General features: G+C 38.4%; 1 protein-coding gene across 1 annotated transcript; it reads left to right on the plus strand.

Annotated features, from left to right (window-relative positions):
* Positions 1 to 148: 148 nt before the first annotated feature.
* On the plus strand, positions 149 to 13963 carry LOC134804646 (nicastrin). The gene is made up of 15 exons (XM_063777755.1): positions 149 to 358; positions 435 to 536; positions 811 to 1006; positions 1289 to 1486; positions 1704 to 1805; positions 3250 to 3340; positions 4018 to 4084; positions 5780 to 5884; positions 6244 to 6479; positions 7067 to 7328; positions 7550 to 7704; positions 9254 to 9493; positions 9903 to 10005; positions 10315 to 10546; positions 13592 to 13963. Exons 1-15 carry the CDS (start codon positions 310 to 312, stop codon positions 13614 to 13616), a joined length of 2163 nt encoding a protein of 720 aa, XP_063633825.1. The 5' UTR covers positions 149 to 309; the 3' UTR covers positions 13617 to 13963.
* Positions 13964 to 23247: the final 9284 nt, after the last annotated feature.

Raw genomic sequence — 23247 nt, forward strand, 5'->3', positions numbered from 1 at the left:
CCAGTGGTCTATCCAGCTCTGAATTTTCTCTGAATTCAGATTTGTCTGTAGTGTCCCTTATGCACTATTCTTGTTTCTTATCTGTGGCTCTGGTGGGTGTCATCATTGTGTCATGCATGTCACTGTCATCTCGAGAAATAAAATAATATCATTCTTGATTCAAGTGTATGTCGGCAATCCAAATTAGGGAAAGCTGTAATATTAGTAATCATATAATTCTTTATTTCATAGTCTCGCTTGTTTCAATCACGGATGGAGTTGACTGTATAATGTAATATAGTTAATTAGCTCTCTTATCATATTTATGCAATGGGGTTTCATTTTCTTTTCCTTTTCCTGTGCTGTGTTATAATACAACGTAAGTAGATGTCAAACATTTTTGGCCTTTAAACATGTGCGATGTTATTATTTTAAAACTGAAAACATTTTTGCAGCTATTGTAGCTGAAAGACTCCATGGGCAAATATACTCCTCCATAGAAGGTGGTGCAGCATGTTTCAGGCGACTAAATGGGACTCATCAAGCTGGATGCTCATGTAAGTGCTTATACGATATCTTATGTCACATAGTTTCAACACAGTATATAAGAGTTATATCAATGCATTGACGTATATCTCAGGACGGGCCTTACGGGCATTAAAAATCGTACTAGTTCAGCGGTGTCACTCACGAATTCGAGCCAATCGCGCGCGTGATGTGAACTCCTCAACCAATCGTGTTCTAGGGGTGTCACACTGCTGTACTGGCCCCATTCATATTGTTCGTAATGCCAGTCCTGAGATATATGTCAATGTATCAATGTAATTGCAGCATCAAACAAAGGAGCTATTGGTGTTGTGCATATGGTTAAGGATGTGACTGATGCCCAGTGGCTGGTGTTCAACGGCAGCGCAGGCCCTTACATGGCTGTGGTCAGTACAGCCATGTTTCAGAATGTAGTTGAATTACTTATGGATAATTCAGATAATGTGGCTGGAATACTTCTCTATGAAAATGCTACAGAGAGGTAAGCAGTTTACATGCGTATGCTTAAAATCGAGGCAAATCAATTTTGTCCTAAATATATGACTGTTCAAAGTTTTAGTTTTGGAACAGTTTTTCTTTATTGTATTTAAATTAAAAGTCAACATAAGTAAATGCTGGTAAAAGCATATCAAGAATTTTTAAATGTTTTTCTTTGTCAATGTTGTGCCTTGTATATCAAAATGATATCAAAATTATGCTCATTGTGTTTTACTGCATATTCTATATATATATCACATTGCATAATTACTTTCTTAACTTTCAGCACCTATTCCTTTAGTCAAGAATCTGCATGTCCTAATGAATTCTATTCAGCTCAGGGCAGCCAATGCTCTGCAAAAGACAAGTCTGCCTGGAACCCTGTTGGCACAGGCCTCATCAGACGAGATATACCCTTCCCAATATTTTACTTGCCAGCTGCACGGTTAGAGGAGATTGTAAAAATTCGACAATGTTATGAAAGGTAAAGTATTCAAAATATGGAAATGTAAAATGAATGCTTTAATAAATTGTACTTTGGATAAACTTTGTTATACAATGCAATTAATGAGCTAAACTATCAAAATTTTGTACTCAACAATGCTTGCAGTTACAGGCCAACCACAGCCAAAACAGTACCAATATTATTCAAGTTTATTTCATTCCAATTTCATTGAACTCAATGAACCATTTCTTTTTAGGTACAACCTTGATCTGGAGTCACAAGTAGGAAAACCCTTATGCTCCATTCAGTTGAATTCATTCATGTGGGCCGCGGTAAACAGTATTGTATGTCGGAGGAGGTGAGCCATAATTTTTAAACTAATGTGACTACAAAAATTATTCTTCAAAATAATAGGCCTGATGACAAATTTTGAAATCCCTTTAATTATTGTCGGTACACTTGTATTGGTTCCGAAAAACACAATATTTCAGCTATACTCATAAGATTTAACATAAATAATTGCATTTTATTATAGCTAGTTTAAAACTCGCGCGAAAACGCCTCGCACGACATTTGTGACGTCACCATTTAGTTGGTGGTATGGTGGTAGACATTGTTTACATACTTACAGTTACAAATTTCCCTTGAATCCGAATGATATTGTTAATTCAGCACCATATATTACGATTAGGGATGATAAATACATTACAAAAATGTATCACAATAACTCATTTTACACAAAAACTCTCACATGGTTGCAATTTAAGATGAATTATTTAGATACATGTAAATTTTGAGTGAAAAGGCTTTACTTTTTAATTTTTAATTTTTTCTAGTTACGACAGCCAACATGGCAATGATAGTTCCATTCAGCCAAATAATTAAAAAAGTTTGTTGGTGAAATATCGTATTATTTAGCATTTTATTTAGATAATAACAAATAGATATCTCCTTTATATCGTGTAATAATATTTTTTGGACGTAATAAATGTTTAGTGGCGAAATAACATTTTTTTTGCACCTTCGATGAGAGATCACCTCTTTGGTGAGAACGTATGGATTTCGGTCAATGAGGCTGTCTATGTTGCTCTAAGAAATATGTTATGGATTGATGACGTCACTGTTTGGAACGCTTCTGATTGGCTTTTCAATAATAATGGCCGATTGGAGAATTTTGCAGTTGTATTTTATTGAATAAATTAATAATCCTTCAGTTTATACTGAGATTGGGCCATTTTTTAGAATCATATTAACATATATGTTTCTTTGAAACCATTATTTCCATGATTCTTTGTTACTTGGACCAGGCCTATTCACATGTTGGCTAGATACTATAGTATTAAATACTTGAATGTAATATAAACAATGTTCAATAGGAACAGAGTTGCATTTATTTCTACTGTTCCATTTCAAAATGAAAGAAATTCAACAATATTTGCTACACTATTATTTATTTATTTTTGAATAGTGACCCTTAGGAGGATAATTAAATCTAGCCTAACATCTTCACGGGCCTAAGCCCATGCATCAAAGCAATAAGTCCTACATTCCTACAGCATGCTTCAACATACAAAAATCTAGCAATAGCTGATGTCATATTTTGCCCTCAGACTTATTTTTTGTGTCCAATTAAGTCATATAACATGGTTAGACCAAGCTGACTTGATGTGACAAAGTGTGGAAGTGCCATAATAACAATCATAATATTCCATGCTGACAATTCCACAGTCTGTGCAGAGTTAGCTTAGTCTTGTTCTACATATTTTGTTGTTGATGTAATTAACTGAATCTCTGTGTTGCAGATCAGCAGCAAGTGCACTTTTAACTGCCACTAAAGTATGCGACCCGTTAGGAGACAATAATGTGTACTATTCGTTATTTCCTCGAGATAAGGTTAGTACTTTGATTTATAATCATGTTACTGAGTTTCATAATAAGGTAATAGGGAGAATAACTAGAACATTTATATTAACATTAGTTTAAGTCACTGTTAGTTCACCTGCCTGGCCTGCCTGTGCCTGTAGACCACTGGTGGTTCCTGTAAGCAACTGCACTGGTCTGCGAATTTACGAAGAAAACCCTTTATCCGTCAAATGTATTTACTTTCAAACAGTCCCTTATCACTAAAAGGTTAAAACCACTGGTTTATATAAAAAATGCCTATTTAATTAAATTAAGTTATTTATGCTAATATATTTTTTTGCTTATAATTTTTATAAGGTAAGGTTTCATTATTCATGAATCATTTTATCTACATAGATGTATATCTCCTACTTCTTGTACAGTCACCTGCAATAGTATGTTACTCTTCGAAGGCGGCAAAAATATGTGACACGCTCTTAGAGTTCTACAAATAAGATCGTGTCAGATATTTTTGCGGCCATCGAAGAATGACATACTATTGCAGGTGACTGTACAGGCTATTTGGTTCACATCAGGATTGGCCTATCAGATTATTCAATCTGGCTTGTAAAGAGTCACAAGAAGAGTTGACTTTTCTATTGACAAACCAACAAAACTTTATATACTCTTGGACGATTTGGACGTTAAAATTGAATTATTATTTACAGGGCCAACAAAAGAAAAAGGATGTTATACTAGTAACAGCTCGAATCGATACCGCGTCACTCTTCGACGGTGAGTTTAGTTGGCAGTTATACAGAGGGACTTCCATGTCCTTCTATACCTGTTTTACGAAGCTTCGTTACTAATTTAACCATTTTGGTGACATTTCAACGTACAGCCGGCTTAGCCAAGGTTACAATCGCTATCGCTTCGACAACGAAACGCTTTGTGTCTCTCTATCGCTCTTCCATATTAGTGAGACAGTGACAGTTGCGTTTCGATCGCTACGGAGCGTAAGCGATTGGCATTTTGGCTACGCGCCAACCCCTTTCCCCTCTTCCTCTTTTCCTTTTTTCTTTAGCTTTATTTATGTGTATGTACAATATACCTATAACACGCATGCATGTAACACCCTCTGGAGTTGCAGGCGTCCAAAGGCTACGGAGACTGCTTACCAGCAGGCGGGCCGTATGCTTGTTTTCCACCAACGTTTATAAAAATATACTTTTCCATATTAAAGTAATAGACTAGAAGTCGATGATATGGATTAATTATTCGGATCTTGGATCAAAAAGTGCTGGGAATTTTCCATACTAGGTTAATATAAAATGAGGGAATAATTCCGCCCTCCTACAAGTTGTCAGACGAGGATTTTTGCTTGTGGAGCAAACCATGTAAGAATATTTCATTCGTAGAAATAAAAACGAAAATAGTATTATTAGGGTAGTATTAGGGTAGGGTATTACTTATTTAAACATTCATGATTTTATACTCATTATTATTTACTAAAACGGGACCTAATCGCGTATAGTTAACTTTTTAAAAGTGTGTGCCTAGTGTGCGAAACGTTCAAGTTGATAAACAAGACCAGGTGCGGGTAGTGCGAAAAACTCGCGGGCTAGAAAATGTTGATGTCAACCATGGTCTAATAAAACATGGTCTTCTATTCCCAGAGTGACACGGGCCTACGTCACAATAACATTGCCACTTTATTTCAACATAACATGTTACATGGGTACATTATACCTATGGTTAACAAGTTAAAATATTTCTTTATAATTTTATAATTTTCATTTATATGTATTTTATCTTAAATTTTACATTAACACGTCATTTTTAATTATTCGTTAGCAATATCTTCCGATTCACGACAGAAATTTCAGACGTTCGGGTAATTCTGTTTACATTACTGGCAACACAGAATAGCGCTGTCACATTTGACAATTCGGATCTAGATAACTTCATGCCCTGACCGTCATCCTTGTCGAACGCGTGTTAATTGTTATTTCCTTCTCGCTCAGTGTCAGCAGTCGCAGTGTTTTCCAAACTTTTCACGTCGTAAGCTTGGTAATTAATGTGTAACTGTGAATTAGTTTTTCAAACGTTTGTCTTGGATAGATAAATAAAGTTTAATTTAATACATTAGATTTGTTTTATTTTACTATGTTTCTACATGAAGAACTTAAACTTAATGCCGTTAAAATAATTTTCACCGTTGGTTAAAATTCTCCCACATTTTAAAGTTTGAGAACCTGTAAACAGCATGATGACGTAGGCCCGTGTCAGTTAGGTCATACGCGAATCTCGGAATAGAGTACCAGGCGGAGTATATTATTATACCATGGTCAGTCTTCTCCGAGACCACGGGGACAACGCCATCCTCGAAACGGTAGAGGTACATTTAAAAAAATTATTATACACGATTAAGTCCCGTTTTAGTCAGTATTAGAGTATACTAGTACATTATTAATATTATATTCCATTCAGGCATAGCACCTGGAGCTGCTAGCTCAGTGGTCGGGATGGTGGCCCTCATGTCGGCCGCCACCACTCTCAGCAAGATCATACCTGCAACCGACGCCTCCAAGTATGGTGTGTATACTTCAGTTTTCAATTAGACAGTGCGTGTTCTATCCTTCTAAAGTTGATAGATATTCACGATCATCCCATTTTATATGAACCAATCAACATATAGTATAGAATAGATGGACTAAGTTTAAGTCCCTGAATTTACTCTTTAAAACACAATTCTAGCAAGTAGTATGTCATTGATGGGGCTCCACTCACCTTGCTACATGACTTGATTTTCGATACAGTGCCGCATTTGATCGATTGATTGAATTCGTAACACCTAGTTATTTAGTCGATTTGTGGATCCCATTACATTAGTAAATCACGTGATGGTTACATAACATAGAGACGAATATGCTAAAAAGTTGTGCGTGTTTCAGGTAAAAACGTCCTCTGGACGCTGTTGAACGGTGAAGCGTTCGACTACATCGGTTCTCAGCGCATCGCGTTCGACCTGTCACGCGGCGCGTGGCCGCCCGACGCGCCGCTCGCGCCCTCCGACATCGCCCTGCACGTCGAGATCGGACAGATCGGGGGCTCGCTGCCCGCCCTGAAGGATACAGAGGATTGGCCACTTTACGCATATGCACCCGAGGACCCTGGCACTTTGTTTAATGTGAGTCAATTCATTCAGTCTTAACTGCGTCTCGTAATTTTTACGCGAGCGCTACGTTAGACCAGTATCACAGCGCCCGGGCGTCGGACTGACATCGGCCTGCACGTCGAGATCGGATGTTGGCTGTACACTACACACTCGTCGAGAGCCTTGGCATAAAACTGACCCAATCGGACATGGGCGAGATGAAACAACTAAGAACAAGACGAGAAGGGAGCAGCATGTTCTCGGCCTGTCTCGGGGTCTCTTGATGAGTGTGTACAGCCGGCCGGCACGACATATCGGAGGCCTCTCAGACCGTCCTGAAGGATAAAGAGCATTATCCGCTTTAAGCATGTAGCATCCTGGCACACTTTGATTAATTTGAGTCATTACATGCAGTATTAACTGCTTATCCGTAAATATTTGCTCGTTATTAACCTACGCCTAAATATATTTTTCGGATTAAAATTAATGACAAGTTTTTAGATCATGGGCCATGGCAGTTATTAAAACAATGAAGCACGTGAGGAAAAGGCTTACAATTGTAAATCATTCGATTCGTACCATAATTTATTGTAATATGACCCATGCAATGATGTTTCCAGATTACAAATTTTCTAAAGGATCTGAAGGAATACCTGAACAAGAACAACATTACAGTGACGGAGGCATTCTCGAACAATCTGCCGCCTTCCTCGCTGCATTCATTCCGTCGTTTACTGCGCAACGCGACCAGCGAACTGCCCGAATTACTGCTCGCCGACCATAACGGGCCATTCACTAATATGTTCTACAACTCTGCAATGGACGACTATGAAAAGATTAACTACAGATATCACAATATAACTATTGGGACGGACGGGGCTTGTAAGTACTATTTTATTTTATGCAATTTCATTGTGATACTTTTACGATGTCTGTACTTATCAAAGTTCTCCGAAAACCTGCGAATTTAAGCAGTCTTTTATTTGAAGAAGTAGTCAGTTTGTTGCACATTTCTTTTTTGTGAAGTGATATATTTTATACTATTTGAGCGAGAATATATAGTATACACCAAGTATATTATTTGATTTGTTTATATTATTCAGTTGTACCAACGGAAACGCTGGTGAGCACCGGCAACATGACGACGAGGGACCTCCAAGTGAAGATCTCTCGCGTGGCCACGGCGCTCGCCCACACGCTGTACCAGCAGGTCTCGGGCGAGCCTTACGCCGGTGCCGTTACCGCTTCTGCACATTTGGTAAATTCCCATTTCATTTTCTCTCTCACTCTTATGTGAATGGCCGTTCGGGTTCCGATATTTAACGTAGAAAAAAGGTCGTTTATTTTTGATATAGGTAAGTCATTATTGTCCAATACTTTGTGTGTGCATGCACCTAAGCTAAGCATGGTCGTCTAGCTAGATCTAATAACACACTTGTTAATCAATACCTTCTATGGCGAATTGTGTTCCTATCCTCATGACGCCCACCATATAAAATTATAGCTAAGGAAGTTTCAATTTAGTTATATTGTAATAGGGTTGAATTTCATTTGTTCGATAATTTTACGAGACAAGAAAATTTGTTTATTTAAATGAAAGTTGAAATTTCATTGAAACAGATTGTACATCGTAATGTACATTGAGAGGCACGAGGCTACGTATATTTAGGTTAATTCTAGGGATGTACCGACTAGTCGCCGACTAGTCGGGAAAGCCGACTATCCGGCCACATTTGTAGTCGGCGATTAGTCGGCGACTAGTCGGCAAAAATGGCCGATTAGTCGGCACTTTATTAGTGAAAGAAAAACAGAAAAAAAGAAATCAACAGTCAATATTTACCATATGTTTTATGTCTATTTTACTAAAATACCTATTCAGGGTGCATATAAAAACTTTTGTTTATATAATTGACCGTTTGATCGTTATCGTTAGCGTATTCGTGTGCTGGTGTTTTCCTCTACAGGTCGATCTCAACTGATTCTCGTGTAATTTCATGGCCAAGTTCGATATTAAGTGATTTTATTATTATTCATTTTTTGTTTTTTTTTTTTTAATGGTGGAGCCATGGGGAACTGTTAATGTTATTGCAAAACTTAGAGACTTGACGGGAAATAGACCCTTGGAAATACCTCCTACAAGCTGATGTACTGACGGTCTGCTCAGGATCGCAAATAAAAGAAAGAAATTGAACGAGGATTCTTGTGATAGGTAGGTCTTTGAACCTGTAGAGAACACCTTTTAGCCAAGCTAATATGATGAATAGCGCAAGCAAAGGAGCATAACTATTGTTTTTCACCTGAACTATATCACCATATAGACTTGTTTAAATCGTATAAAACTGTAAATAAGTATGTACCTACTATTATTATGTGCTCTTACAGGGTGTCATGAACTGGCCTTTTAAATTGTAACACCTTATTATGTACGTGACAATACAATATTGAATAAATGACTAAACTTTTATGAAACTAATGATCTGGCCGACTAGCCGACTAATCGGCCAATCGAGCGCCGATTAGTCGGCTATCGGCTAGTCGGCCAAATCAATAGTCGGTACATCACTAGTTAATTCATAAAAGCTGGTGCGAGATTTATAGTATTTATGTCAAAATTATTATAAGAAAGGAAGATCCTCCCTTCCTTTCTAAGGAAGAGTTTTGGCCGGTGGGTGTCAGGTTCTGGCAGTTCCACTGAGGGGTTGTGTAATGCATCGCAGCCATTTTGTTTCTAGTTTCAAATCATATCTCGTGTGTACTAATATATGCCCTATAATAAAGACGAATTATTCAATGTTCAATGTAAACAGGTGGACGAACTCCTGTACTGTTTCATCGAAGACAAGCTGTGCAAACTCCTATCTGCGGCCGACTACGGCGGTCAGACGCCGCCGGCGCCGGGCGAGGAGCCGCCGCGCCCCGCGCCCTTATATGTGGGCGTGGCCACGTACCTGTCGAGCGCTACTGCCTTTGCGGGCCACCTGATGGCGCTGCTCGCTGGCCAGCACCTGTCGCTCAACAAGACCCAGTGCGACGCTGCCGTCAGCCCGGTCAGTACCCTTGCTAAGGAACATCGACCATCTCCCGGCGAAGAGTTGCTGGGAGTGGCCACGTACGTGTCGAGCGCGATGGCCTTCGCCGGCCAACTGCTTGCTCTCGCTCAACAACACCTGCCGCTGAACAAGTGTCGTTCAGTACCATCGTGTATGTTTCAAGGACTTCTCTCTCCCCTAGCGTTATCCTAGCTTCTTCTAATGGTTCTCTAAAGGAGCGATGTTCACTCGGCGTTCTAATGCCAAGAATTGATGCAAGCGCTAAAATTTGGACTTGACGGATTGTCGGTCGGTGATATCGGTCACTGCAAATCCCAGAGAGAAAATATCCTGAAGATATTTTTGTGTTCTCGCAAGACTTTAACAGTAATAGATTAACTTTATGTGAACTTTAAATTTGTTTCAGGATTTCTCGTACTATTGGCTCCGTGGCTGGAACCACAGTGGAGTTTGCATAGAAACGAATATGAATTTCAGTGAAGCTATTAGTCCCGCCTTCATCGTTCCAGGTAAAGCATTAAGTAGTACATAATTCTTAATGGTTTGATCATATGTAATGTACTGTTTTTTTTTTACGAGTTGTCTGTAGAAGTAGATAATAGCGTCCTTATAAAATACTGTATGTGATGGTTTATATTTCGACTGGCTACTTTACGTTAATCGGTCTGTCCATTGTGTTTGATGCAACCGGACCGGACCAAAGGCACTTGCACACGGCGCATGTAGCTTGCACATGTATTTAAACCTTGTACAAGCAGTACAAGCACACACGAAAAACTAGAGTGTTGTCTGTAGTTTGCGTATTTCGTAATTATCAGAGTACGACTTCACGTCCGGCGAGTACTCGACGTGGACCGAGTCAGTTTGGCAGGCGATGTGGGCGCGCGTGTTCGTGTCGGCGGGCGGCGGCGGCGCGTCCGCCGCGCTGGCGTGCGGCGTCGTGCTCACTGTGTTCACCGCCTTGCTCACCTACTGGCTGCAACGTAACGTGCACCACGTGTTTGTGAACGCGCCCCATCCTTCCATTCATAGCACTGATGCTGTGCCTGGGTATGTCTTCCAACTTATTATAGTGAATATTGAATAACGTTCTAGGGTCATTCTCAACTTCGATTATATCGATCAGAGAGCACGCCATACTCAGTATTCTAAGGGGACCATCACAATTGGAGAGCAGAAATACAAAAGACAGTTATTGGTTATTCTGAACATGCTAGGAATCCTAGTCTTGCTTTGACTGAATATGATCTGATTGAAAATTTACTTCCTAGCATATAAAAAAAAAATATAGATATGTTTTTTTATATTTTTTTACGTACCTACAATAGGCCTGATGACAAATTTTGAAAACCCTTTTAATATCGTCGGTACACTTGTATTAGTTCCGAAAAACACTATATTTCAGTTATACTCATAAGATTTAACATAGATAATTGCATTTTATTATAGCTAGTTTAAACTTCGCGCGAAAACGCCTCGCATGCCATTTGTGACGTCATCATTTAGTTGGTGGTAGGGTGGTAGATATTGTTTACATACTTACAGTTACGAATTTCCCTTGAATCCGAATGATATTGTTAATTCAGCACCATATATTACGATTAGGGATGATAAATACATTACCAAAATTTATCACAATAACTCATTTTACACAAAAACTCTCACACGGTTGCAGTTTAAGATGAATTATTTAGATACATGTAAATTTTGAGTGAAAATCACCGAACGCCGGTTTTACTTTTTAATTTTTCATTTTTTCTAGTTACGACAGCCAACATGGCAATGATAGTTCCATTCAGCCAAATAATTAAAAAAGTTTGTTGTTGAAATATCGTATTATTTAGCATTTTATTTAAATAATAACAAATATAGGTGAACCAGGATCTATTGAGGGTGCGCCATGTTACGGAAATTTGTTGGTACTAATTTCTAGCAATGGCAACAACTTTAATAATAGACAACATCTACCCTCTATGATAGTTGTCAATATTGACAATGTAAACATTGCTTTGTCTAGTTTCGTGTGAATTATTATTAGACTGCAATAATCATGCCGAAAGTTTTAGATTTTACAGAGAAAAAGTTGTAAACAGTGTATATAGTTATTTATTGAAAAAAAAAAAACGTGCGGGAGAGAAATTTCTTCCATTAGAAAACATAACAAAATTACCACCTGAATTGACGGGTAAGTTTCAAACTTATGGACAAATGTCACTATAGTCAGGTCGTCACGATTTGGTTGATGTCTTGTAATAATTTGATTTGTGTATTAGGTGTATCGCATGCATCGGTATCACGGATTGCTAGCGAAGGGCGTAAGGGCGGAATTAAACGACCAAACCTAAAAAAAAGAAAACAAAAAAAGAAAATAGATTTGGATGATTTTGATTTATGTGTCATACGTCGTAAAATTCACGAATTTTATAGCGTAAAAACCGAAGAAATATCCAAACATCAAACTTCGCACTTATTAAAGTTGTCGGAATAAAACAAAAATCATCTGCCAATTTCCATTGTCCCCACTATACAAATTGTTGCTATATAAAATTCAAAACGAGCGCCCTCTTGACAATACCCCCAAAGTTCTGGTTTACCTAGATATCTACTTTATATCGTGTAATAATATTTTTTGGACGTAATAAATGTTTAGTGGCGAAATAACATTTTTTTTGCACCTTTCGAACTCTTTGGTGCCCACGTATAGATTTCGGTCAATGAGGTTGTCTATGTTGCTCTAAAGCCCCCTCCAGACTATGCGCGTGAATCGCGGGCCAAGCCGCGAACGCGAGAGTGGCGTCGATTTCGCAGATTGTTCACGCCTTCGCGCCTTGTTCTCCGTTTTTTGTCGGTATTTCGGCCCGCGTCAAAGGAGACGCGAAGCGCGAACTTGCAAGACTCCACATTACACACTATTTTGGCTCTTCTGTGGCAAGATAATATTAATTATATTCATAGCTGGGCATTAACTCGTTAATCCGTTAATCGTTAATTAACGAAGTTAAGTTTTCGAGTAACGGATTAACTTTTAAGTTAACTTTCAAAACCTGTAACGGACTTGTTAACTTCCGTTAACTTTTCTTAAGTCCGTTAATCGTTAATACCTAAGTACCTACTCACACCAAGGCCGCGCGCTGCCTCAAATATAACACTAGTATACCATCGAGTGCTGCCGTGGAACGCCTGTTTTCGGCGGTAAGGCGGCGGAAAAAGATATTTTTTCTCCAAAACGGGCGTCGCTATCAGACGACAATTTTAATATGCTCATGTTCATGAAGGGGCACATGCACCTTATGGCAGATGCTAGCGAATGATATTTTTATTGGCTATGCTATTATTAATTAGTAATGATTACAATGTTAATTAGTAGATTAGTCTTTAATAAAAATCAAAATTTATGATTATTTCTCCTAGTTTTATTTCTTATTGTGTATATTTACGATTTCGAGTTAACGATTAACGATTAACTTTAACTTCCGTTAAAACTTTTGAAAAGTAACGTTTTAACGTTTAACGAAGTTAACTTTTTATTTAACGGATTAACGATTAACGAAGTTAACTTTTTGATTAACGGTGCCCAGCTCTGATTATATTATGATAATATTATATTAAGCAGCTATATTTTACGGTTTCACAAGAAAACAAAATGAAAAAACAGCTAAATCACGTATGATGCCATAGATAACTAACAGTTAAACTCGATCAGCTGATGCTTTTCCGCCATCTTGCCGCAAACCAAACTGCGAAATCGCCGTGAAGTGTGCGAGTGTGGAGTCATACGTCAACTTCGCGATATGTTCGCTCCGCGACGTCGCGCCGCGATTCACGCACATAGTCTGGAGGGGGCTTAAGAAATATGTTATGGATTGATGACGTCACTGTTTGGAACGTTTCTGATTGGCGTTTCAGTAAAAATGGCCGATTGAAGAATTTTGCACTTTTATTTTATTGAATATATTAATAATCCTTCAGTTTATACTGAGATTGGGCCATTTTTTAGAATCATATTAACATATATGTTTCGTTGAAACCATTATTTCCATGATTCTTTGTTACTTGCAACAGGCCTATTATTAATCAAAACACATTAATTTCCAGAATACTTCGCACCGTGAACTGTTAATCAGCGTCGACAGCAGCGACGAAGCGTAGTGAAAAGGCTGTTCTACCACACTTGGTAGAATCTACAAGCATTCCATGCGAAATTAGTATTACCTATAGTCTTACTTCAAATTCACTTTAGTAAAATTAGAATTCTAATTCCTTTTAGTTAACTAATATTTAATTCATTAAGGATAATTTTTGTAATTGCTTTTGCTAATTTATCAAATGTACGAGTAGATGGAGTAGGTAATTCGATCAACCAAGTACTGATACTAAGTTACCCCAGATTAAGCTACTACCTGGTAATAGGTATAGACTTGCATCCTAGTTCCCTTATTATTATATATTACATAAATTATTTTTTTACATTATGCATTTTTGTTAGTCCTCGACTCATTTTTAAACAAACGTGGATGGATGTTATTAGATCTAAGTGAGTACCTACCTATTATGTCTTTGGACTAATAGATTCGAGACGGAGATTTATTTAAATCTGAACCCGCACCTGGACCTGGACGACCTGGACCTGTACCTGGACTTATCTAGAAAACAAGCGTTTGCATTTAGTGCTATTTTGTGAAATGGAACTGCTCAGGGAGACCAGAACAATAAAGCAGTTCCAATATTGAAGCGGTTACCTTGTTACAAATAGGGTATTTGACATTAGACTATTAGTCAAATCAGTTTCTTTTTCAATCCGTCAAAACAATTTTGCTACTATCAGCTACTATGGAACAAAGAGTTAAGTAAGTATATTAACTATTATATGAAACACTAAACGAAGTTCTGACATTTCGTGAAAAGGAAAACGACTCGGGCCCGACATCGTATTCTATCCGTTCGCAAGTAGAGTAGGAAATAAAGGTAGTGGACCCCGCAGTAATTCCTCTGCCAGAAAAAAACTTTACAGTATCATAAAGTATCAATAAATAAAAAGTATTGTATAAATTTCCAAAGAATAATAATAATAGAATTAAAGTAAATACCTAAAGTCTTAAATCGTTAATATCTTTTTACGGCAAAATGCTCTGTTCAAACTTTCTTCACCGGACATATTCATGTAACGTATTGCAACAATATGTGACGTCCTACGGATAAAGGTACCTTATGGCGGTTGGCGCTTACGCTATTATTAACGCCGCTCCAATATTATTGCGGCGCTATGCCACGTAAGCGCCAGCCGCCATAAGGTACCTTTTGCCGTGGAACGTCACATATATGAAATATCTAAAAAAATATCCCAGCAGAAATACCAATATTAATAAAATATATATTTTTGGCGTGTCTTGGACCGGAAAATTGCTCAGTCTAATTTTTTCATTGGAATGCCATTTTATTGCCGTTTTATACCTACAAAATGAAAATCTAAAAAAAATACCATGTAACTATACTATTTTCAGAAATTGCCTTTTTACTCGCTTTGAAAAATTTCTCTATCCATTTTATTTATTGAATTAAGTTCACAGTTTTCTTTCCATTCAACTATAAAAACATCCAAAAAAATAACGAGCGTATTAAAAACTAAACATATCGGGAGCAGTGTGTAGGGAGCGGGGTGTACAAGTGGGGTGCAGGAGCGGTACCGGCCGGCCTAAATCACTAAATGACAGCGTTTTACACAAAAATAAAACGCTAATTAAATAACTTACCATAATCGGAACCTAATAATAATATTGAGAGTGGACACCTAGAGAGACTCGCTGGGTGGTTGGATCAAGGGTCAGATGCAGAAGGCGGTAATTTTGGACACGGCGCGTATAGTACGTCGGTTCCTCATCTGCGGCCCTGACCACCGGCAGGTTGGACCCTGCCCCGCTGCCGGCGGCACCCTAGGTTAGGTTTTTAGGGTTCCGTACCTCAAAAGGAAAAAACCGGGCAAGTGCGAGTCGGACTCGCGCACGAAGGGTTCCGTACCATAATGCAAAAAAAAAACGAAAACAAAGCAAAAAAAAAAACGGTCACCCATCCAAGTACTGACCACTCCCGACGTTGCTTAACTTTGGTCAAAAATCACGTTTGTTGTATGGGAGCCCCATTTAAATCTTTATTTTATTCTGTTTTTAGTATTTGTTGTTATAGCGGCAACAGAAATACATCATCTGTGAAAATTTCAACTGTCTAGCTATCACGGTTCGTGAGATACAGCCTGGTGACAGACGGACGGACGGACGGACGGACGGACGGACGGACGGACGGACAGCGAAGTCTTAGTAATAGGGTCCCGTTTTACCCTTTGGGTACGGAACCCTAAAAACGGAACCCTTATAGGATCACTCGTGCGTCTGTCTGTCTGTCTGTCTGTCTGTCTGTCCGTCTGTCACAGCCGATTTTCTCCGGAACTACTGGACCAATCAAGTTGAAATTTGGTACACATATGTAAGTTTGTGACCCAAATACGGACATGTAACGTAAACAAATGAATTTTAAACATGGGGGCCACTTTTGGGGGGTAAATGAAAAAATGAAAAAAATTAATTTTTCAAACTAAATCATGTTACATATCAAATGAAAGAGCTTATTGTAAGGATCTCAAATATATATTTTTTATAATTTTCGAATAAACAGTTTAGAAGTTATTCAAGAAAATAGGCAAAATATGACCATTCCCCCCCCTTATCTCCGAAACTACTAAGTCTTAAATTTAAAAAAAAATACATAAAATAGGTCTATACCTATAGATGACAGGAAAACCTATTAGAAATGTACAGTCAAGCGTGAGTCGCACTTAATTACAGTTTTTGATCCGACCCCTACGGATTTTTTAAAGAGATTTCACTCACGTTTCACATAAAAAATACATTGTTAACAGTGCCGGATTACTTAGAGTAGTAGTTTTCTTAGAGTAATTGGTGATAATTTTCTGATAAGATAATCATTTTAAATATTTAACGGTCTTACCTACTTACGAGTAATTGTAAGGTCAAATTAAAAATAATGTTTAAAAAAATATGTTAAATTGAGAGCTAGCTCAAAGTTTTTTGTACTCGTCGACTTTAATGGTTGAATTAATAAAGACTTTGTAACCAATAAGCAAAACAAGCACGTGCTTACGGCACCACGTTCAGGGGGGGCGCCAAAATGCCAGGTTGAAAAAGGTGAACAAATTTTAAAATTAGGGACATACACATCGTTTTTACCACACGATTTTTTTAGCTGTCCAAAAGCTAATTTGCAAAAATAATGGCGCGTAATTCTTTGGGAAACAATCGGTAGCAGTAGAAGAGTCGTGATTACATGCATAGATTCGATTTCAACCCACTCTTTTGCGGTTCGGCGTTAGGTCTTATGCGAGGCCTTCTGCCTTACGGCAAAGTTGATCTTCTGCCTTAATTACACTTGGGCGTGGATCCAAATCCAAGCTTTCCTCTTTCGCAGCTGGGCCTACTGCCTTTCTCACACTTCGCCAATTCAATTCCAAGCTCTCTGCTTTCTTGCATATTTTATGCATGAAAACAACCTCGCTGAGACCCTTAAATATCGAGCCCTATGCGAAGCTAGGCTGATAGAAAACTGTCCCATCCCTTCTCTGTATGAAATCCTGGATTCGCTCCTGATTGGGACTATAAAATTGCGTTTTTATATCGAAAAATTTTCGCGCTCGCTTCGCTCGCGTTTTCAATTACTTTATAAGGTATGATAAAGGTGACATTCGGGTGGCGACTGCAGCAACATTACTCTGTTGCAACGTTACTGCTGCAGTACTGTCAACTTCCGTGATAAAATGATGTGACTGATTTCCATACTAAAAGTAAAAATGTACAACTGTCTATCATATTGCGTTTTTATATCGAAAAAATTCCGCGCTCGCTTCGCTCGCGTTTCTATTACTTTCTAAGCTATGATAAAGGTGACATTCGGGTGGCGACTGCAACAGCATTAGGTACTCTGTTGCAACATTACTGCTGCGGCACTGTCAATTTTCGTGATAAAATGATGTGACTGATTTCCATTCTCAGCTGTAATGCGGCAATGAACTTCTCTCAATTTATCAAAAAATCAATGTAATCTTGATGACCCTAGGGAGAGGGGGCACCTAGAAATGCTTAGGGCATCAAAATATCTTAATCCGGCACTGATTGTTAAAAATTGTGTAATATACGGAACCCTTGGAACGCGAGTCCGACTCGCACTTGGCCGGTTTTTTATAATGTGTTTATATATTTTTTTGTAATGTTTTGTAAGTGTTTTTATATTTTACTTTTATACTCACATTGTAAAACCCTAACCTAAGACCCTAATTGAATAAAGAGATTCATATTGAGAGTGGCAACACTGTAGTTGGTCGTATTGTCCTTTCCGAATCAGGCAGTTGCTTTTGACACTGACAGTTGGCCAAAGCAAATTTCCAAGTCATTGTCTCAAAATTATACATATCGATACCTTTGGGTTCAATTGTTGGGCTAAACAAGAGGATTGGCAAACTAGTACGATGTGACCTCCGGTGCGCCAATACACGCTTCATTGGGCAAGCGATTGAGCAGAATCGGGGGTCAAAAGATTTGGCCAGCTCCTTGGAAGAAGCCACCTGACGAAGCTGACCACAACTGGTGGGGCTGTTGTATCGTCCCGGTCGGGGATTCTCTCTGAAATCGAATCCTTCTATGGCCAGCTATACGCTTCGCATACATCTCAACCAGATCCCGAAAATGAGGATTCTAGAGCCACATTGATCCGCCACTTTACCGAAGACGAGCAACTGAGCTTCTGAAAGCGGGAGGCAAACCTGCACTGAAGGAGCTCCAGAACATCTTTAACGCCGTTCTCTTCGATGGGAGAATTCCAGAGGTGTGGAGTAGGAGTGTTGTCGTGCTGTTCTTCAAAAAGGGAAATAAGGCCCTATCGAAAAACTACCGACCCATTTCGCTCCTAAGCCACATCTACAAGCTGTTTTTGAGGATCATCACGAACCGCCTAGCACGAAGACTCGACGAATTTCAGCCACCGGAGCAGGCCGGATTTCGAGGAGGATACGGCACCATAGACCACATCTTCACAGTGCAGCAGATTATACAGAAGACTGAAGAGTATAATCGGCCCCTGTGCTTAGCATTTGTGGACTATGAGAAAGCCTTTGACTCCATTGAAGTCTGGGCTGTTCTGGATTCCCTGCAGCGATGCCAAGTCGACTGGCGATATATCCAAGTGTTGAGATGTCTGTACAACGCAGCTACCATAGCCGTACAAGTCCAAAATCAGCAGACTAAGCCTATCCCCATGCATCGTGGTGTGAGACAGGGGGATGTGATTTCCCCCAAATTGTTCACAAATGCATTGGAGGATATGTTTAAAACGCTCGACTGGAAGGAACATGGTATTAACATTAATGGCGAATACATCTCACACATGCGATTTGCGGACGACATCGTCATCATGGCTGAGACGTTGCAGGATTTAGAGCATATGCTGATCGGTCTAGCTGATTCTTCTCAACGCATAGGTCTCCGGATGAATTTGGACAAAACGAAAGTTATGTTCAACGAACGTGTTGCTCCGGGACCTATTGCAGTACAAGGGGCTGTTCTCGAGGTTGTTCAGGAATACGTCTACCTCGGGAAAATACTGCAGTTAGGAAGGAACAACTTCGAGAAAGAGTCGAATAGAAGGATACAGCTGGGCTGGGCAGCATATGGGAAGCTGCGTCGACTCTTCACGTCATCAATCCCACAGAGTCTGAAGACAAAAGTCTTCAATCAGTGCGTCCTACCCGTGATGATATACGGAGCCGAAACGTGGACACTCACGGTAGGACTGGTCCATAAATTCAAAGTCGCTCAGCGAGCTATGGAAAGGACTATGCTCGAAGTCTCTCTGAGGGATCGAATTCGAAATGAAGTCATCCGTCAGAGAACTAAAGTCGTCGACATAGCCCACCGGATTAGCAAGCTGAAGTGGGCCGTTAGTGGGCCGGTCATATTAGCCGTAGAACCGATAACCGTTGGGGTAGACGAGTTCTCGAGTGGAGACGGCGCATCGGCAAACGTAGCGTAGGACGCCCTCAGACTAGATGGAGCGATGACCTTTGCAAGGCGGCTGGCAAGAGCTGGATCAGAGTTGCCGCAAATCGTGCTCAATGGCGTGCAATAGGAGAGGCCTATGTCCAGCAGTGGACGAGAGTAGGCTGATGATGGGTTCAATTGGCGTAAAGGACAAAATGCTACTTTTCAGGAGACGCGAGAAAACTGCGATTTTTTTGTTTAATGTTGATATATTTTTGTTGTTTATCGAGCTATATTTTTGATGTGTATAAGAAAAGTACTCAAAATGTTAGTCTTTTTAACCTAAATTAGCGATCATATCTATAAATTTAATATGAAAGAACTCAAAAACTCACTAGCAGTTTAGCTTCACGACCTTCCAGATGGAAAAACAGCAAGCCAATGACTTGGAAATTTGCTTTGGCCAACTGTCAGTGTCAAAAGCAACTGCCTGATTTGGTGGGAGTGTGGGAGAGAGAGAGGGCCGTATATGCTAGAAGAGGACAATACGACCAACTACAGTGTTGCCACTCTCAATATTATTACTAGGTTTAGGTTAGTTTTGTTAATGTAGTGTAAAGAATCACACACCAGTGACAACGACAACTCCCTTCTTAAGTGCGGGCTGCGGGTTATGCGGTCGGGTCGTACTAGTAGCACAAGGACGCTAATCTGCACTTAGCTGCTAAAGCAAGACGGTACATTATTGTGTAACCGCGGGATGGATTTATCTTCACTTCCAGGGTGGCCACTTTCTGGAAAACCGGGAAAAGTCAGGGAATTTCGCTAGTCATGGAAAAGTCAGGGAATTGTCAGGGAAATTTAATGGAGGTCAGGGAATAAAAATTGTCTCTGTATGTACATAATATAAGTACATAATAAAATAATAAAAAAATATTAATTTTACCATCTGCAAACATTATATTATATCTACTATAATTAGTCTAACGCATTCACTGCCAGGGGGCGTGGCCTAGGAACAAACTTGTATGACGGTGGACGCACATTTGCGTCGGGGGCAGTGAATGTGCTAACCTGTTCACTTTAAAAACCCGCAAACCATGTACAGATAAGCCGTTTGGCACACGCATACCTACTAGAGGTCAAAACAAAATTTTTGACCCGCAGTTCCTAAAAATATTTCCCTTAGGAGGGGAGTGCTGAGTCATTGTTTTTTTGTATGGGAAAGAAATTTTTTTTTTTTCAGAAACTTATTGTGTGTGGAATCATATGAAAGAGCTTTTTGAGGCGATTCTAAAACTATACCACATCATTACATTTCAGCCATTTTTTTATGATTAAAACAAAAATAATTTTCAAAACATACCAAGTTTGAGCTTCTCCAGATACGATATGGCTGATTTTTTTTTTGTATAATATACCACAAATGATACGTGATATCCTCACATCTAACCCTAATAAAGCAATTTTGAAAATAATTTCATTTAGTTTTTATTTCTATTTTTCAATAATACTAAGTGAATACAGTCCTACTTCAGTACCTATTTTACGAAACTTAATGGAACTGTACTGCAGATACGGTGCATATTAATCATAAAATGATACGTAATATCCATATATCCAACGGGAAATACCTCTGTACTACAGTTCCATAAGTCTCGTAAAATAGGCACTGAAGTAGTACCGTGTCACTGTAATAATGAAAAATTAAAAACAAAACTAAATGAAATTATTTTTAAAATTGGTTTTTTGGGGTTAGATATGAGGATATCGATATCACGTATCAGTGGTATATTGTACAAAAAAATAATAAGCCATATCGTATCTGTTTCTAAAAATTTTTTTATCCCATAAAAAAAACAATGACTCAGCAAATTTTTTTAGGAACTGCGGGTCAAAAATTTTATTTTTACCTCTAGTATGCGTGTGCCAAACGGCTAACCTGTACATCGATTTGCGGTTTTCTATGATATTGGGATCGTACGTCTGACGCTAAATAGGTTAATAATAGATAACGCTATATCCTACCACGGCAGTATAGACAAAATAAATATTTAAAAAAAATGATCCACGCGGCTCGTAATGCTCACTCCTTGTACACGGAGCAGCTACACAAAAGGATGGAAGATTTAAGTCCAGAGGCGAAAATCAGAGCAGAAAAAAGAAAAACTGCGGAAATGGTGAGAGAACTAGAAACAAAAAGGCGAAAAATCCTCGAAGGAGCTGCCAAAGAAGCGTTATTGGAAAAACAGATTACCAAGTTGCAATAGATTTTGTTATTATTTTATATCAAAAAATTGTTTAAGGCCTTGTATGTATAAGTTACGCTTATGGTTTAGTATGTGCACTAGTGCTGCACTCTGGCGGCAAAACATTGCAGTAATAAGTACTCCCTATTATTTTTTATCGGGCTATTTCGTTCAATCATGTATCGAGTACGACCACGGTCTTTAATATATAATGAATTTTAATTTCTTTTTTATTTTGCTTTATTAAAACAAATAGTTTTTCTTAATAAACTGCTTAAGTATTAAGTAACATCAATTTCAAGGACATTGGGTGTTGAAAGCCCCTTAATTTGTGTATAAAAGCGGTTTTATTTCATTTTTTCCACGATTTTAACAAGTCTACAAAATTTTCGGTTTCGACAAAAAAACATGTTTCGGTCGGACACTAAAGATTTTTAACCGACTTCAAAAGATTAGGTTTCTCAATTCGTCGCTTTGGTACCATAATACGCAAATCGTTGAAGTCTAGTACTTACTAATACGATTAAGGTCGATAAAGTGTTCCCTTTAGTATTTCTCGCTGGATTATATTATATGATACATTTAATATCCAATAAATTCAGTAGTCCTCTGTACCGTTTCAATTGGTTTTTCCTGTACAGCTTTCAACAAAAATAAATAAATTATTGGCTAATTGTATGAACTGTTGTATGAACTGTGATAGCAAATTACAATTTATAAATATGTACAATGAAACAGTACAAAAACGTCACCTGACGTAGGATGTGAACCCACGACTTCCGTCTAACTATGCTTTCGCTCTTACCAACTGAGCTATTCAGATACTAGGTACTTCTTATTATTTCCGTTTTTGTATTATTTCATTGTATTGATAAATTGTAATTTGCTATCAGATAATTCTGCAAAAACTCAAAAATGTATTCCAATTATATATTTTATATTTATTACATTTAAGATTATGGTCAGGGAAAAACTTGAAAAAACGCCTGGAAAACCGGGAAAAGTCAGGGAATTTTGGTTATAGTAAAGAGTGGTCACCCTGCACTTCCAAAATTTCGGTGTTCTGGGGGATACTTCTTTTGGATATTTTGGATTTAAGTATATATGTGACTACTTAGTATATATTTAAAAATAAATCAGGCTGAGAAATTTTCCACTCTCAGTTTTTAATAGATCTATAATACATACATTTGGGTACGCATTTTTTTTTGGTTTTCTAACCCACTACGCCAAATTATATTCTAAGATCATATAAGAAGAAAAAAATGACAGCAATTTTCCGATGAAAATGAGCGTCGAAAAAAGGAATTATCATAAAAAAATATTCTTATGTTTGACAAAAATTTTAGATCTTTTTCTAGTATCACATACTGATACAAATAACTTATTTGGTAAAATAATTTTGGACTGAGGAATTACTCGGTTCAATATATAAACAGATTTGTATTTTTACGTAAAAATACCT

This window comes from Cydia splendana, chromosome Z (genome assembly GCF_910591565.1).
Source record: "Cydia splendana chromosome Z, ilCydSple1.2, whole genome shotgun sequence".
In the NCBI taxonomy this organism is placed as follows: domain Eukaryota; kingdom Metazoa; phylum Arthropoda; class Insecta; order Lepidoptera; family Tortricidae; genus Cydia; species Cydia splendana.